The 19189-nt window shown below is 38.9% G+C and overlaps 1 protein-coding gene across 3 annotated transcripts in view; it reads left to right on the top strand.

The window, feature by feature from the left end:
• The window catches only part of ESRP1 (epithelial splicing regulatory protein 1), a 60454-nt gene that overhangs the window by 20340 nt on the left and 20925 nt on the right, over window positions 1–19189 (top strand). For 2 of the 3 annotated variants that reach the window (XM_082600796.1, XM_082600797.1), the window contains exons 10-13: window positions 426–727; window positions 4143–4361; window positions 6620–6806; window positions 9921–10089. In XM_082600796.1, coding sequence (XP_082456922.1) covers window positions 426–727; window positions 4143–4361; window positions 6620–6806; window positions 9921–10089 — 877 coding nt within the window. Of the gene's footprint in view, window positions 1–425; window positions 728–4142; window positions 4362–6619; window positions 6819–9920; window positions 10090–19189 lie in introns of all 3 variants that reach the window. The other variant, XM_082600795.1, reaches the window with a different exon arrangement.

Genomic DNA, 19189 nt, shown 5'->3' with positions numbered 1-19189 from the left:
GTAGGTAATTTTACTCCCATTTTACAGATGAGGAAACTGAGATACAGAGGTTAAACTTGGCTGAGGTCATAGCTTGGTAAATGGTAAAGCCACAGTTGCACCCAGACATTTCTAGTTCCAGGGCCTGTGCCCTTAACCACCATGATGACTAGTTGCCTCTCCTTGAGAAGAATATGGTGGTTGGTCCATGATGTAACTGTATGGCTACCTTCCTATATTAACAGGAGTATCTTATGAAAATGGTAGGGGGAAAGTTTTAAATTTATGGGAAGAGAATTCTGATTCCTGGGATGTTATTATGAATTCATATGGGAGTGTGGGACTTATGAATTAAAGACATTGCCAAAAATTTTACTTTTTAAAATTTGGTAAAGTTGATGTCGTAACCATTTCTCCCTGTGTTTCCTGATATTTGTGTTCCCTAGGTACGTCCAACGAGGTAGCCCAATTTCTCTCCAAGGAAAACCAAGTCATTGTCCGCATGCGGGGGCTCCCGTTCACAGCCACAGCTGATGAAGTGGTGGCTTTCTTTGGACAGCATTGCCCCATCACTGGGGGGAAGGAAGGCATCCTCTTTGTTACGTACCCAGATGGTAGGCCAACAGGGGACGCTTTTGTCCTCTTTGCTTGTGAGGAATATGCACAGAACGCATTGAGGAAGCATAAGGACTTGTTGGGTAAAAGATACATTGAACTCTTCAGGAGCACAGCAGCTGAAGTTCAGCAGGTTGGTTTTTAAGAGCACGTTGGTGGCTTTGCGTTATTTCTATTCTTTCTTTTTTTTTAATTAATTTATTCTTTAATTGAAGTATAGTTGATTTACAATGTTTCAGGTATACAGCAATGATTCAGTTATACACACATATATATATTCTTTTTCAGATTCTTTTCCATTATAAGTTATTACAAGATATTGAATACAGTTCCTAGTCTTTATTTCTGAAAATAATACATTATTCATTGTGTTAAAATAAAACTTGGAAATTACAGAAAGTATAAATGCATGAAAAATATCTATTCTGTAACCAAATAATAGCCACTGTTATCTTAATATACACACAAAAAAATACTATGTTTTTATATAACTGGAATATTGCTGTAGATATACTTTTGTATTTGGTTTCAAAAGTTTACTCATGTCTGAAAATTTTAATCTTTAAGTTAATACTATGTTACAGGGGCATATAATTTATTTATTAATTCTATTGTACATTTGGGTTGGGTTTTTTTCTATCATAAGAAATTTCTAGGTAAACATGCTTATCTGTCAATTTCTTCTTTTTTTAATTAGTTAATTTTTATTTTTGTCTGCGTTGGTCTCCGTTGCTGTGTGCGGGCTTTCTCTAATTGTGGCAAGCGGGGGCTACTCTTCATCGCAGTGCGCGGGGCCTCTCATTGCGTGGCTTTTCTTGTTGCGGAGCATGGGCTCTAGGTGCGCAGGCTTCATTAGTTGTGGCTTGCGGGCTCTAGATAGCAGGCTCAGTAGTTGTGGTGCACGAGCTTAGTTGCTCCGCGGCATGTGGGATCTTCCCAGACCAGGGATCAAACCGTGTCCTCTGCATTGGCAGGCGGATTCTTAACCACTACGCCACCAGGGAAGTCCCTATCTGTCAATTTCTCATTGATTTCTTTAGAACTGGATCTAAGCTGTGAGCTTTTAAGGCTTTAATGTCTTGCCAAATTTATTTCCCAAAAGGCTTGATCAGTTCCATATTGCTGGTGACAGTGCAAATTGTCCTTTTGTCCTGTTACTACCTTTCAGAAGTCAGCACTGTTTTTGAGGCACACATGGGACAGTCAGCTCCCGAAAACACACTAAGATCCAAGCATAAAACCGTCTGTAGGGTGTCAAGCCTTTCAGCTATTCTTCTTGACTTACCAGCTGAACATTTCTCTTCAAGGGTCAGTTAGTATTACCTTTGCACCTGAGATTCTATAGACTGTTTCACATGGCTCTTCAGCTTATTTTAGTTGACTCCATAGTAGAACATAGTCATTTCAGTGATTCCTTTGGTCTTTTTTGCAAGCAGTTCAGACACTGACTCTTATTGCTTTTTCTTTTTTTCTTTCTTTTTGGCTGCGTCGGGTCTTCATCACGGCTTGCGGGATCTTCGTTGATGTCTCACAGGCTCTTGGTTGCAGTGCTTGGGCTTCTCTGTAGTTGTGGCTTGCAGGTTTTCTCTCTCTAGTTATGGCGTGCAGGCTCCAGAATGTGTGGGCTCTGTATTTTGTGGCACATGGGCTCAGTAGTTGTGGCGCACAAGCTTAGTTGCTCTGCTTAGTTGCTCTGCGGCATGTGGGATCTTAGTTCCCTGACCAGGGATCGAACCCATGTCTCCTGCATTGGAAGGCGGATTCTTTACTACTGGACCACCAGGGAGGTCCCTGTACTGGTACTCTTGAACCCTAAGCTACGAGCATACTTGTAGTTTAAACAATTCTGTACTTTGTTGAAAATGAGTATCATGAATTCTGAATCTCTAAAATATGCTGAGCGTGCTTAAGACTTCAAACACCCCAAACTAGAGGGGAGGAAATGAGATTTTTATTTTAGATCTTTAATTCGAAGAACAGTTTCATGGAAATCATGCCCTAGAATGGACTACCCCAGAGCCTTGGCTACTGTACATTAATTGGCTTGGTTGTAGAGTATCCTTTCTCTATTTGACTCAGCCATAGGTGGTTTTGAGTGTGGGTGAACTTTCGCTTTCCAGCCTCCCGTCTCTAATAATTTATTTAATAAGTGTTGTAGTAGTCATAGACTTTGCACTGTCTTCTTTTCATTAGTAATAATCACTTCATTCAGTAACTTTACTGATCTCCTATTTGGCAGGTACTGTAAGTGCTAGACCATTTCCTGTCCCAAGTTTGTTTATAACATTTATTTTCTATTCGTGTTCTTCCCCCTGATGTTTGTACTGTGTCTGAATTGTTCGTATAGTTTCTTAAAGTCTTGCTTTCTCTTTGGCTGTGTTGTGTTTACTCTTTGATTGTTGTCACCTCTTATTCAGATAGCAATTGGACAGGGTGTGAGTGAGGAAATTAGCACAATTTGGGGGGAGTTCATTGATTGTCTTATATTTTTAGTTATGAGCTGATAAAGGCTGCAGTGGTAAATGGTTCAGAAATCCTGGGGATTCCACACACGGCATTTGCACAAGGACCTCCTCGTATTATCAACTAGTAGGCATATTCTAAACTAAGACAAAAGTAGACAACAACCTTGTAACATGAGTTTTGCCTGGGAGCAATTCTTTCTCCAAAATGTACCTGACCTCGCATCCATTCTCAAGATAGCGGGATTCCATGAATTTAAAAGGTAGTCAAGGGCCTTCTCTGGCGGTCCCGTGGTTAAGACTCCGCCTTCCAATGCAGGGAGGCACGGGTTCGATCCCTGGTCGGGGAATTAAGATCCCACATGCTGTGCAGTGTGGCCAAAAATTTAAAAAAATTTAAAAAAAAAAAAAGATAGTCAAGATCCCCTGTTTTGCCACTGTCTCAAATCCACATGATTATTTTTATTTTCACTAATTTATTTTTTTCAGTTTTATGTTACCCAGCCATTCTGCCTTCTGCTTTATACATCATTATAAATGTGACATATTTTAATATAATACAGTCACTGTTTGACTGTGGTTCCTTGCTGGTTTATTTTCTTTATATTTCTTGGGTTTGGAGGTGGAATGTGAAGAAAATATTGAGAGAAACACTAGTGAAATGAAATCTAATAGGTTGTACATAAGTCCACAATTTAACAATATGTCCCAATTCTTATAAAAGCAACAGACTTTAAGGATACTTGTCTCAAGGCAGATAGTGAGACATTCGTCCACGTGGATAAGTCCTTAATCTAAGTGCATTGTGTTGTGTGTGGTGTATACCTCAGCAGGCAGCTCACAAAAGTGGGTATCATGCTTTCCCAGCTGAAAAGCATGAACAGCTTTCTCCATGAGTGCTTCTCAAACTTTAACATGTTTGTGGATCACCTGGGGATCTTGTTAAACTGCAGATTCATATAGACTAGGTCAGGGTGGAGCGGAGATTATGCATTTCTAGCAGTTCTCCAGGGATGCCAGCACTGGTCTGCAGACAACATTGGAGTAGCAGGGCTCTAAACCACTTCTATTTTGCTTTGAGTACAGGTGCTGAATCGATTCTCCTCGGCCCCTCTCATTCCACTTCCAACCCCTCCCATTATTCCAGTACTACCTCAGCAATTTGTGCCCCCTACAAACATTAGAGACTGTATACGCCTTCGAGGTCTTCCCTATGCAGCCACAATTGAGGATATCCTGGACTTTCTGGGGGAATTTTCCACCGATATTCGGACTCATGGGGTCCACATGGTATTGAATCATCAGGTAAGAAAGTCACTTACTGGAAAACTGATTTGCTTATTCTCATTAAATACACCCTTCCAATAAAAAGGTAACAAATGTTCATCAGTTGTATAGTAAGTCTTAAAGGAAAGGTTTAACTATAAGTGCAAGGGGTCTGTCTTTAAGATGAACTCGGGAAAGAATGCTTTCGTTGGTATGGTAATTCAAATTCAGCTCTGATTCCATCATCACATATATCCATCAAATTATCAGTAGCATCGGGTAGGAGACAAATACATTACCAGTCTGATACAACATTTTACTGTTGCAGTTACTGAAGTCTGCAGCTCTGCTGCTGTAGTGTGAAAGCAATCATAGACAATATATAAACCAATGAGCATGTCTGTGCTCCCAAGTATTTTGTATCCATAGACTGTTTAGAAATGACTTATTTTATTTCACATATATATAGTAGATATCAAATTACATTCAGTAGAGTACAAACTCAAAAAGAACTTGTATCTATACCACCTAGAACACTATGTGATCTTAAAAGGCGCTCAGATGTATTCGTGAATTAATTGTTGAGAATCCTCTATCAAAATCGAATCAGCTTCTTATAGTATGCAATATATATTCTAAGCATATTAAAAGCAGTTCCTGGCTTGGTATCTCTCATTTTGTAAATAAAATTAATTATATTAGTTGCTGGGCAATTTGCCAGTATTTTGTGCCATCATAAGCAGGATAGAACTTTAAAAACCCATAAAGCGCGTAGCTCTAATTAACATTTTGGAACTCTTTATTAAAAGTGAAGTTGTATCACTTTTTGAAAATAAGATATTTTCTGTGCATCATAGTCTGAATATAGGTTTGTATTAAAAATACCATTTTTTTCAAAACTGCTAGTTTCCCACTTTCTCTTTTCGTGTGATGATTTGGTCACATTCATAACCATAATCCTGTCTCACTGGAAAGTGCATGCCACTGGGTACAAGGAATCAGAAAACATTGAGCCTCTGTTTGGTGTTCCACACCAGCACATGCTCATTCTAACTCTCACGTCAATATGAAGCTACGCAGCATTTTATCTGACTAGGAATCCTCTCGGCATGCTTCACTGATGGGATTCGTTTTGAATAAAATTCCCCATAGTTCAGCATCACCAGGGAATTGTTCGGGTTCTCTCCGAGTCACCACTTCTAATAACCTAGGGGCTATTATTACTCTGTGATTAACAACAGTAGACAGATTTGCCTCTCATTGACCCTGTGACCTATTGTGACTACACTTGGGAGAAATGCTTCTTTGATGATGGACAAGCTCTTAGCTGCCTCGAAGATGTTAGTTTTCCATCTTGGACTGGGTTTCCCTGGTGTCCTTAACTTCCCTGGTATGGTAACTCTTATGGTAACTTGCATGGTAATAATTTGCAATAACTAGTCCCTTAGAGACTTTAAAGAAATCCATCAAATAAAAAAGGAGTCTTATAAGCTGGTTGTGCCTTTTTTCTCTCTCATAAAATGTCTATGCTAAATGAAACTAAGGCATTCTGGTTCTGTGGAGCAGAAATCTACCAGCTTTGTTTTAAATAGGATTTTTAGCAAGCTATTAGTAACAGAGGAAACGTCTATAACCATCTGTCGGCCAAGGTTTAAAACAGAGATGCAGGGGAAGAGGTGAGAGAAGGGCTCCCAAGCAACGCTGATGATAGCAGCTCTCACCACCCTTCACTGTGCTTTGCGTCTCCCAATTCCTCTCCTCCTTCCCTATCCACAAGCCACATTCCCAATCTAGGCTTCAGGGAGAAGGGGAAGCCATGTGGCAGGTCAGTGAGAGACAGACTTGAAAGACAAAAGAGAGCACTGGTTTGTTCAGTTTCATGTCGGAGGATGCATAAAGCTCTAATACTGGTTCTGTTACTAGCTTTTCTCAATTGAGTAAGATTTAATCGGATTTTTCAGAAAGGAAAAACCCAGTATACAAGCCTCTACTTTGAAACTGCAGTCACAAGGAGACGCTTTCAAAAGTCCATAAATCTAATTCTAATTGATAAAAATCAAAAAGGATCACATTCAGCTATGAGCTCTCAAAACTATTTCTTCAAGGTTTTGTGGGCAATTCTGTTGATTAGGTGATGAAACATAAGTCTGATTTCAGTAGATCATACTGTCACCCAGATGTTATGGCTAAAATGTCTGTACTATGGGTGATTGTCACTGTGCATGTTTTGTAAGCAACCACTTCCTTGTTGAAGGAGACAGTCTCCTTTTGTTTTTATTCTTCCCCCACGTGCTCAGGGACGCCCATCAGGAGATGCCTTTATCCAGATGAAGTCTGCGGACAGAGCATTTATGGCTGCACAGAAGTGTCATAAAAAAACCATGAAGGACAGATATGTTGAAGTCTTTCAGTGTTCAGCTGAGGAGATGAACTTTGTGTTAATGGGGGGCACTTTAAATCGAAATGGCTTATCCCCACCGCCATGTAAGTTACCATGTAAGTTTTTCTTGGGTCTTGGCGCTATTCTACGCTATATGCTGGTAGGTGCTTAAGCTGCTTTCATAACTTTCTGTGCCCCTCGTTCTTTCTAAGGCAGGTGAGGTGGTTACATAAGGCTTTCCCATCTGAAATCGGTAGTATCTGGTAATCATTTAAGACCTTGGTTGTGGACACCCATAATTAGAGATTCTACAAATACCTCCTTTCAAATTATATTCTTGCTTTTCCAGTGATAAGCACTTGATTTCTGAAGCTTAGTGTGCTCAAGATAAGCACTGACTCTGGGAGACAACCTGGCTATGTAGATATTTTAATACGTAATAAATATTACATATTAAATACATAACATTTAAAGGTAAAATAAGTATGGACAGATCCTTTTTTTTTTCCTGCAACACATTAAGCTTTTTTGTTTTGTTTTTTTTTTAGAAGGGCGAGTTGATGCCCGTTTTGCATTTTTAATTTTTTGAGCAGTAAGTATTTTGGGGGAAGGATGATAACCTGAAGAGCATCCCTCTTGCTCTCCAGGATATCTGGAATGAGCAAGTTAGTAAAAAAAAAAAAAAAAAAAAAAAAGATACAAATGCGTAAATAAACTAGCCAAAGTTACCATTGGATCACAGGATCAGTGCTTAATATCAAGCCATGCTCTTGCTCATTGGCACCTGGGTGCACGCCATCTGGAATCCTGTTTGAGAGGAATAAGCCCTTTAGTCGGGAGACCAAGTTCTGGTTTGTGACTAAGGAACATTTGGGAATCTGATGTTTAAAACTTGAATTTTCTGACCAAGTTTTCACTTTTGAGTAAGACATACCTTGTTAGGAAGCGTGCTGGGTATGTTTAAAGAAAGTACCACTTGGAATACAGTCCAAAGATAACTGAGAAAGTAAACTGGATTATGTGCTTGATTCCAATAAAGTGGGGAGTGTTAAGACATCACTTTCTAGTAAAGAGGGATCTATACCAATAAACCTATTTGATAAAGTATTATTCATAGGACATTCAGTAGGGCTTAATCCTTTATTTCCCTTGGAATTCCTAATTGCTAATGTTCCATTTATCTGCTGCTTGCTATTGGTGGATATCTAAGAGTTGATCATTAATGAGTATCAAGTTTTAAAAATTCATGATTGGGCTTAAGTGGATATCTTAATGCAATCTTAGTTGTAGGTTTCCTGTCCATAAACCACTGATAATATCAGTAACTTTTACAATTTCCCTTACAATCTGTCAAGCATTATGAGATAAGGGAATTTCTCCATCATGTATAACCCAAATTCTTTTGCTGTGATATCCTTTTACTCCTCTCTTCCTGGTGGAAAAGTCGTCATTACAGACTTCGTAAGACTTTTACTTCTTCCCTTTTCCCCCTCACAAGCCCTAAAATAATAATAATTTCCCTGGCGGTCCAGTGGTTAAGACTCTGCACTTCCACTGCAGGGGGCACGGTTTCAGTCCCTCGTTGGAGAAGTAAGATCCCGCATGCTACGCAATGTGCGGCCAAAAAAATAAAAAATTTTTTTAAAAATCTAAATGCATTTTTACATAAAATATATTTCCATATCTTAATACTTTCTAAAAATTTTATTTAAAATTTGGCCATTTGTCAATTTAGTGGAAGAGTTCACTCATTAAAAAATCAGAATTCTAATTTATGCATGTTAATATGCTTGTTCTACTGGACTTTTTTTTTCCTGCCAACTCGCTTTAGGTGACAATCTCTTTATGACTTAGGTGCCTCGGTTTGTTCTGTTTGTCCTTTTTGTGGACTCATTTAGGCCAGGGATCATAATTTTAAAATTATCTACATTAGGTATCTACCATGTAGCAATTTTTGATGGGTATGAAGAAGGTACCCAAAAATTGAATATGCAGTCAATATCTTGGTCTTGGGGTTTTTTGTTTGTCTGTTTTTGGGTTTTTTCTGGCCGTGCCGCACAGCTTTCAGGACCTCAGTTCCCTGACAGGCGTTGAACCTGGGCCATAGCAGTGAAAGCCCTGGAATCCTAACCACTAGGCCACCAGGGAATTCCCAGGTCTTGGGTTTATGTACCCATGTTCAGCTGACTCACTCATCTCCATAGACATATAGAAGCTCATAAGAAGAGCAAAAGACAGTAGAGATTTTCCTGTGAAAATTATCCAGTGGGCTTCAGCTATTTGCAACATATATTAGGTGGTTCTAGGTTTGAAAATAAAGTCAGGAATTCCAAATTCAGGCAACCTCTCAGTTATCTCTTCTGTTGGGTGCAGATGGCTTGGAGAGTTGTGTTCATCCTACACATTAAAGCTAGTGACCAGCAACTGGCCTGACTTAAGTGAGTTACTGGGCCTTGAAGATGTTGCATAACCAGAAGACAAAGGAATTCCATCCTTTCTATTTTCTATTTAATCTGAATCAGATTTTCATCGGCTGACTCTCAGGAAGACTTGCACATATATTTCTTCAGGGTTATCTCCCAGGTTGGATTTTTTTATTTTTTAGACTAGTCTGAAGATGTAGATTAGCTTCAAAAACCCATCTTCCGGGTTGCCTTGAAGTATACATGATCCAGAGTCAATCTACTCCTTTTAGGTCAGTTTACTCTGGCACAGTCTATGCTTTGGCATAATACATGGTCCTGGTGAATAGTGTTTCATCATAACTGTCTTCATGTTGTACTATAGAGTAGGTAACAATATGAACTAGCAGCAAAGTGCTCAAAGGGGAAAAAAAAACCCAGCTTTTGGTTTGAAGTTACACTAAATGTCAGTCTGTCCCATGTTTCTTTCCTCAAAGAGTTAGTTTGTGGTAACTGGCACTTAGGAGTGGGGAAGAAAAAATCACATGTCATGAAATGGTTGCGAAGACTTGAAAGTCCACTTGATACTGGTTTTTCCAAATTTCAGACTAAGAACCGTTCTTTAGGTTGACGGAGTGTGTGAGATTGCTTCTAGGTGTTATCTATATAACCAAAAGGAAGATGCTTGGGATGGTATACAGAATTGGTCTCTTTCTTTCGAATGTATATATGGAACGGCGACCTTGTAGCCTTAGTGCTAACACACGTGTCAGGTACTACAAATATACCTCAAGGTCTCTCTCTTTGCTTATTTAGGCCTGTCTCCTCCCTCCTACACATTTCCAGCTCCTGCAGCAGTTATTCCTCCTGAAGCTGCCATTTATCAGCCCTCTGTGCTCTTGAATCCACGAGCACTGCAGCCCTCCACGGCATACTACCCAGCGGGCACCCAGCTCTTCATGAACTACACAGCGTACTATCCCAGGTAAGGCTCTGATGGCAGTGGAAATGAGGGACAGAAACAAAGGACTCCTTTAATAGCTGCTGCCTGAGTTCACAGAAGAATGTTGTCTGCCACGTTGAAGGTTAGCATGACCGGCAACAGTTTCTGGTCATATCTCTGACCAAGAAGTTTGTTTCAAGACAAACCAAAATGTTTATTTTTTAACCATCTATTGACAACATGATATTTTAGGTTACGTGTGTATACAACTTTCCATCTTTCCTTCTATTTTAGGGTTGTTAGTGAGTAGCACAGTAATCATTCTAATAGGGTGGCAGTGTCATGTGAATGAATTACAAAACGGGAAAATCCATGGTGAGGACAATTATATTTTTAAGTACCATGAATTCATGTCAACCCAAAATAAATAAAAACTGTTGTTTTAAATTTTATAGGGCTCGTATTCTTTCCTCTCTAAATCTTTACTAACAAGTCCAGGATGAGATTGAGTACTTTATTAGAATCAACATATTTTAAATCTGGTTATTTTTAGTTGTCCTCAATTTCTTGGAGGCAACAGGATATAATGGAGAGAAATTTGTCAGTCTGGAAATTGGGAGACCCGAGTTTTGGTCTCATCTGTTCTGCTACCTGAGGCAATTCACTTGACCTTTCTGGTTGTTACAAAATGATGAGATCAGCCAAGGTTTTGGAGTCCCTCCCAGGTCTGATTGCCTGTGATTCTAACTTGGATATATAATAACCTCTTGTTCTCAATTTTCTTTTCAAAAAACAAAAAAAAAAATTTTTTTAAGTCTTTGTTTGGACTTCCCTGGTGGTCCATTGTTTAGGACTCCGCACCTCCACTGGAGGGGGCCCAGGTTCGATCCCTGGTTGGGGAAGATCCCACATGCTGCAAAGCCAAAAAAAAAAAGTCTTTGTTTAGCTACTAACCAGTTCACTTTATTAAAATAAAATTTTACTTTGGCACAAGCAGTATTGCTCAAAAAATTTTTAAAGTATACCAGGCCTTGTTTTTTCCTTCTCAAGCTATTTAAAATAAATGTTTTAAGTACATCCATCAATGTGTATGTGAGGTTTTTGATAAGTGGCCTGGAACTTACCTATCTGATCTCTGTGTGGTTTTTTTTTTTTTTTGGTTTTTTTTGGCCTTGCTACGTGACTTGCAGGACCTTACTTCCCCGACCAGGGATCGAACCCAGGCTCCCTGCAGTAGAGGTGCGGGGTCCTAACCACTGGACCGCCAGGGGATTCCCTGTCACACTGTATTTTTTATTCCCTCTCCATCTGCAGTTTCCCAATAGGGAGCAAGAACTTTGGAATCTTGGTAGCAGTGAAGCTGGTAGCCACTATTAATTAAATTCATTTAATTTTTTTAGAAACTTAAAAAACATTCATTAATGCTATTGAAAATGTTCTTTTTGTTTGTTTTGTTTTGTTTTTTGAAAATGTTCTTTATTCTCCTGGGGAAGAAGAATAGGGAGAAAGCCATGATAATCATCAGCTGGCCATCTTTTGAAAGCTTGAAAAAGGGCTCAGAAGCATGAGTAATTGTTCATGGTTGAGTACTATGTCAGACACCCAGCCCAATCCCAATCTGCCACCTTCTCTAGACCCTGTGACAGTCACTTGCTGATAGTGGCTCTTGTTATAAGAAAGATCTCTGTCTTCCTGTCTTACACCATCAGAATGTCAGGAGTGGAATGCTTTGTGCCACTGGACGCCTGGTGCAATTTCTTGTGCCTATAATACACTTGCAAAGTATCCAGTTCCACCATTGCCTTGCTATCTGGACACTGTTAAAAGAAGGAATCTCTTAGAAATAGTTTTCCATCATAGTGAGATGGGAACTTGAGTCTTGAAGCCCCAAAAGCAAGCGGAACTGACATTTATGGCTTAATAGCTCCTGTAATTTTGGGCCCCTGCTTATGTGTTAATTTTTTTCTACTAGTAGTTTTAAAGTTTGTAATGTCCTCATTGTTAAGTCTAAGAGGATAGAAGTAGTGAGGAAAAGTAGACTCCCATTTTATACAACACCAAGTCCAAAAGTAACCACTACTATCTGTTTGATAATATACACATATCCGTGTGCTTGTAAATAATGTGGCGTACTAACGTACTGCCCACTGGTTTGTTTTGTCTGTTTGTTTTAACTTGCCAGTATGTCATTGACTTCTTCCCTAAGGAATATCTGTATCTTTACCTCACTCTTGTAACTTCCATATGATATCCCAAGAGTGAAAATATATCATAATTTAACAATTCCTTTATTTTTATAGACATTTAATTTTATTTTTCTGTTAAACAAAACTCGTATTGATCTTTAAATACTTCTATTTCTGTAGAACAATTTCACAGAAGTGGGATTTTTAAATCAGAAGTCATGTGTGTTATATTTAAATTAATATTTCCAAATAACTCCTTGTATGGTTCACTCTCTTAATTTACATTTCCCTAATTCTAGTGAAATTACTGACACAAAGTGTTCAAACATGGGGATGTGCTGTTAACCATACTTAAAATCTGTAATAATTTAAAAAGCAAATTCCAAAAACGATAAAATATTTTACAGTTTTGGGAGAAAGCCATTAATTTCTAATATCACATGACTGTAAGGCATTTGAGGCTCTGTAATATAAATGTTTAAGTATATTTTGGCCTATTCTCTGATACGTAGGAAAGTGTGAGATAGCATACTTCAGGCTAAAACAAGATATTAAATCAGAAGCTCTGGAGTTTGTCTCTTTTTAAATTAAAAAAATTAAATTCCCTCTTTTTTTAATATTTCATTGAAGTATATTGATTTACAGTATTGTGTTAATTTCTGCTGTACAGCAAAGTGATTCAGTTATATATTCTTTTTCATTATGGTTTATTACACAATATTGTCCCTGCACATTTTTTTTAATTTTTAAAAAATTTTTATTGGAGTATAGTTGATTTAAAATGTGTTATCCACTTTCTAAATGAAATATGTCTGTTTGACTTCAGATTAATGCAACATGCTCATTACTTTAAAACATTAATATGCTAACATTTTGCAGACTTTTAAAAGTATGCCCCTCAAAAAAAGTGACGGGTTTTACTGTTTTTAACTTTGAATTTATCCGGGCAAACTATTAGTTAGTACCTCTGTGTGCGACATATTGGGAATATTAGGGCTAATAAAATATGGACCCTTTCTGGTGTAGAGTAGCTGACAGAGTTCATCCTTGTGCAAAGTCTGACTTCAAAGGGCTCCTTCAGCTAGCGGGCACATTTGTTCTTATTTTATTTCCTCTAACTTGGTATATTTGGAGATAGAACCTATGATGGGTATTTCCTCATAAGGATTTGGGTTACCTGAGGAACATTTAAGGAGAAAACAGTGAACCAGTGAATTGCTTTCTTTTTGTTTATTGTTAAATGAGTTTTTAGCAGTCTAAATGTGTGGCTGTAACAACAGCATCTTGAAGAGCAAGTGAAATTAAAGCAAGTGGTTCTATTTTCTGATTATGAACATTGGTTTTTCCTTTCACCCCTTGGAAGAAAATTTCGGTTACCCCAGTATCCCAGAGCTTAGCCCAAGGTACAAAAGAATTAGAAGGGACTGTTCGTGCCCACCCTGCTTATTACTCAGAACTCTGTTTTATCACACCTTGTCTCTCCCATTACATAAAGTCCTACCTTTTGTTCCGACCTCTCATTTTTCTTAGAAAAGAATATTATCTTTTGCATCAAAGCTGTAGCCCAGGTAAGAAACATGCTGAGTCCTCAATGAAATGTCATGTAATTTAAAGAAAGATGGATTAACATAAATGTCTTTTGTATATCCATTGCCTCACCTTTTGTAGGACATTATAAATAATAACATATCACCTTGAACCAAAAGAGAGGGCAAGGGATGTTTGCCATTTTTTTTTTTTTTTTTTTTTTTTTTTTTTTCTCGTACGCGGGCCTCTCACCGCTGCGGCCTCTCCCGCTGCGGAGCACAGGCTCCGGATGCGCAGGCTCAGCGGCCATGGCTCACGGGCCCAGCCGCTCCGCGGCACATAGGGATCCTCCCAGACCGGGGCACGAACCCGTATCCCCTGCATCGGCAGGCGGACCCTCAACCACTGCGCCACCAGGGAGGCCCTGCCATTTTTAATGAGTGATGCTTTATTTGCATGCCCATGAGAAAGGTTTGGGAGGTGTGGGAGGGGACTTTTATTTTTTCGGATAACCATTACTTGTAAAATCACATTCTTTCTACCCAAGCAATGAATACGTATAATTTAGTAATATTGAGGCATTCTGCAATGCTTGGTGTATCGTGTGGTGCTTTTGTATTCTATTCTGAAATTCTTTGCACTTGAGTCAAAAAGAATACCAAGCCTCTGAGAGATGCATGCTTTTCCTATTTTGAATGCTTGGCTTTCTTATTCCAGTTTCCTTTTGTTATTGAGATAAGTATAGGTTCACAAGCGGTTGTAACAAACAGTACAGAGGCATCCCATATACACTTTAACTAGTTTCTCACAATGGTAACATTTGACCACCAAATGTAAAGTTAAATTTACTTTCTAATTTACTCATTGAAAGCTTTCTTCTTTTTTTAGTATATATTTTATTTATTTATTTTTTGGCTGCATCAGGTCTTAGTTGCAGAACGCGGGCTCTTCCTTTATGCATGCGGGATCTTCCGTTGCAAGGCAGGCTCCAGAGCACATGGGCTCTGTAGTTTGTGGCATGCAGGCTCTCTCTCTGAGGTGCGGGAGCTCAGTAGTTGTGGCACGCGGGCTTAGCTGCCCCGCCGCATGTGGGATCTTAGTTCCCTGACCAGGGATCGAACTTGCATCCCCTGCATTGAAAGGTGGATTCTTTACCACTGGACCACCAGGGAAGTCCCAAAAGCTTTCTGATAGGATTAAGAAAAAGAAAGAATTCTTATTTTAAAAACATTATTTTTATAACTTAAACATTTAGTGCCACAAATGCAAACTGGAACTCAGCATGCAGTGAAATTATACTAGAACATTGTAACAATGCAATATTAATGCAATATCAGGCAATGTTGTTATAATGGAGAAGCACCAGATAATTTTTGTTGGTGGGAACAACTCTTTTTTTGTTTTTTGGGTTTTTTTTGTTTTTTGGGTTTTTTTAGCTTGAATGACATTGCTAAGTGATGTAAGCAGGAACTGCTGTGGGCAATTCAGTCTATACTATCAGTCCCTGAGAATTCAGTGTAGTTTCATGGAATAGTCATTTGTTAGTCATCTAAAGACCTTATTCATATGATGAGCAGTTCAGGGAATTTAAAACATGCTTAAAATTCTTTTTAGCATGGTAGAAAATTATCCAGTGCAGTGAACTTCAAGGAAAAAAATTTTCATTACCCAAAACACTTGATTGATTTCAATGTGTAAGGATTTTTTTCCTAAGGATTTTTTTTCTTACAAAATGGGGATGGTATTATATATGTTATTTTCAAGCATAACTTTAAAAGAATCTATTACAGAAAATTTCAAACTAACATAATTTGGGAGAATATCTATTACCCAATTTCAACAATATCAATATTTCCCAATCTTGTATCATCTGTTTCCATGCGTACCCTGCTATACCCTTACCTGCAGAACATTTCAAAGCACAAAAACCTAGAGATCATTTCTTTCACCTGTTGCTATTTATGTGCCCAATATATCTTTAAATTAGGCACCTTATTCTTAAGCATTAATGACTTTAGTTAAAGCAGAACTTAACTAAAACACATGTGCCAATCTTGATAAACCTATTTTGCCTCCATTGCCCTATTTAAGCATTTCCTTGGTATATCTTTAAGACATTACCTTGAAGTAGGCTTAAAGGAAAAATTGACATTTGTCTATGAATTTTATCTAATAATACAGAGTAATGACTTTTGATTTCCTTTACTGTGTGTTATGTGGTCTTTTAAGCTGCCTTTTTTTTCTTTTGGCTGCTTTGGGTCTTTGTTTTTGCACAGGGGCTACTCTTCGTTGTGGTGTGCGGGCTTCTCATTGTGGTGTCTTCTCTTGTGGAGCTCGGGCTCTAGGCTCACGGGCTTCAGTAGTTGTGGCTTGCTGGCTCTAGAGCGTGGGCTCAGTAGTTGTGGCTCGCTGGCTCTAAAGCGCAGGCTCAGTAGTTGTGGCCCACGGGCTTAGTTGCTCCGTGGCATGTGGGATCTTCCCGGACCAGAGCTGGAAGCCATGTCCCCTGCATTGGCAGGCAGATTCTTAACCACTGTGCCACCAGAGAAGTCCCTAAGCTGCCTTTTTAAAAACCAAAAGCAGAGCTTCCCTGGTGGCGCAGTGGTTGAGAGTCCGCCTGCCGTTGCAGGGCACACGGGTTCATGCCCCGGTCCAGGAAGATCCCACGTGCCGTGGAGCGGCTGGGCCTGTGAGCCATGGCCGCTGAGCCTGCGCATCCGGAGCCTGTGCTCCACAACGGCAGAGGCCACAACAGTGAGAGAGGCCCGCATACTGCAAAAAATAAATAAATAAATAAATAAATAAATAAAATAAAAAGCTAAATGGCTTTATTAGCAAGCATTTTCCATTTAAGTTCAAAATAATCAAACCATAATAACCACGAAGCTAGAATGGGATTGCTTCTAGAGAGGTTCTGATCTGGAGGGGGAGGGGTGTGATGGAGTCATACTGCTGGCTCTGTATTTGTACCTTTCAATGTTGTATGCTATTCCTATTCCAAAACAAGACAAAAGCTCATTTAAAAAACAGAACGCCAGAATAGTTTACAAAATAATAACTTCTGTAAATGTGCCTCTCTGGAAATAGTTGTCTTCTGTTAACTTCTGATACAAATGTCCACGGTTAACAGTGTGTTTTGCTTCCTTCTTCATCTAGATTTTTCATCAAAATATTACTTTTAAAAATGTCACTGTTTTCTAAACATGTAAGAAGATCAGTTATCATTTTATACTTTAAATCAAGCAAAAAGATTACTTACAAAATAATTTCTACTATAGGATTCAGTTTTCAAATTTAAAATGAAGCTTTGTGAGGGCAATTCATGTTTTGAATAAGCAGTCTGTAACTTTACTATGTATTTGGAGCATATTATGATAACTGTAGTAGGGGTTTTTTTTTGTTTGTTTTTGGTAATCTTTGACATAATTAGGGTAAGTTAAGTTTAGTTACCAAACTATTTTGACAGTACCTAAATTTGCTTACTATTTCAGTGAAATAGATTCTTAGAAGATTTCTTTATTCCTTCCAAAGTGTTTTTATATTTGTTGGTTACTTAAACTTTCTCCAAGAGATAGATGCACATGCACAGAGCAGCTTGTACAGCCTTTAGGAAGAGCTAACAGAAATTGAGAATCCAGATGTGATCATCAGTCCCTCTGCCTCAGTATTAAACTCAAAAAGAATGTTGAAAAGTCATCCTTCTTGAGATTGTTCATTTCAGATGAACAAGTTAGTTCAGAAATTTCCTGAAAAGTGACTCCAGCTTTTGCACTTGCTAGGATTAAAACATTGTTTCTCCAGTCACTTTACAAAAATAGATGGTCTTTGTAACACTAGGGGTGTTAATAACCTTAATACAAAGGCTCGGTGCAATAATTTTGCAAGAAGTGGAAATCAGATTTCTTTTTGCAAGACTTCTCGGCATGTTTTCTATGTAAATGTGTTTCTATGTGTTTTAATTTTCTATGTTAATGTCCTCTCATCCAGAGGAGAGAATATAGTCTTCTATTCTTTTCCCTTAACCTCTTTTTTTTTTTTTTTTGCGGTACGCGGGCCTCTCACCGCCGCGGCCTCTCCTGTCGCGGAGCACAGGCTCCGGACGCGCAGGCTCAGCGGCCATGGCCCACGGGCCCAGCCGCCCCGCGGCACGTGGGATCCTCCCGGACCGGGGCACGAACCCGTATCCCCTGCATCGGCAGGCGGACTCTCAACCACTGTGCCACCAGGGAACCCCAACCGCTTTTTCTAATAAGACAGATAATGCTTTGATCCTCTCTCCTCTAGAGAAATATGGCAGGTCCTCAAAATATGAATATTTATGACCACTTCTATTTTGGAATGCTACCTGATAACATCAGTATTACCAATATTTAGTAATTTGTAATTATTAGATGAAAGGGTGTTATGAGAATTGTTTCCGCTAGAGTATGTATTGTGTTGTTAGACACCCTGGCCTTCAGTATTTTCATATCTTTCCCTGCTCTACAAAGAATTTTCTATGAGTTATTAAGATACATAGAATATTATAAAATTAGATTATGTAAATTAGGATTTGAAAAAATACAAGATAGGAAGAAATATTTGATAGTCTGACAACAGAATCTTAGGCAATTAAATTATATTGGCATAACAGTCATAGGCTCTGAGCAGGAGGAAACTTGAATTATGAAACTCATAATTTCAAAGGAAAGAAAGTCATTAATTCTCAGGGAAATAAAGTTTTTCTCTACATTGGGTTTGAAAGTTTTTACCCAAATACATAGAACATGGAGTACTGCCATGGAGGAAATCTTCACCAACTTTATAATGTAGTCACTGGTGTGCTTCATTCAGTGGTTTCTTTTTCTTTCTTTCTTTCTTTTTTATAATAAATTTATTTTTTTATTTTTGGCTGCGTTGGGTCTTCGTTGCTGCACGCAGGCTTTATCTAGCCATGCCGAGGGGGGCTACTCTTCGTTGCTGTGCATGGGCTTCTCATTGCAGTGGCTTTTCTTTGTTGCAGAGCACGGGCTCTAGGCGTGCAGGCTTCAGTAGTTGTCGTGCGTGGGCTCAGTAGTTGTGGCGCACGGGCTTAGTTGCTCTGCAGCATGTGGGATCTTCCTGAACCAGGGATCAAACCCGTGTCCCCTGCAATGGCAGGCGGATTCTTAACCACTGCGCCACCAGGGAAGTCCTCAGTAATTTCTGAATGCAATCTCAGTGTGACTTGCTGAATGAGTCTCAGCAGTAATGTCTTCATAACTGTGATGCTCTAGCAGTTTTCTGAATATAAATCTATGGGGAGACCCCTCTTGTGCTACTTACTTTTTCCCTTCATTTGCTCTCATCTCCCTTCAGTTCTTTGCCCATTCAGGCAACTCCAACAGGGTTTCTTACCCAGCTCAAGTGCAGTCTCCTTGTTAGTTTATGTGATGCGGTACAGTCCCTCC

Source organism: Mesoplodon mirus (genome assembly GCF_964341445.2).
Source record: "Mesoplodon mirus genome assembly, chromosome: 16".
Classification (NCBI taxonomy): Eukaryota; Metazoa; Chordata; class Mammalia; order Artiodactyla; family Ziphiidae; genus Mesoplodon; species Mesoplodon mirus.
This window is presented reverse-complemented; position numbering and strand designations above follow the sequence as displayed.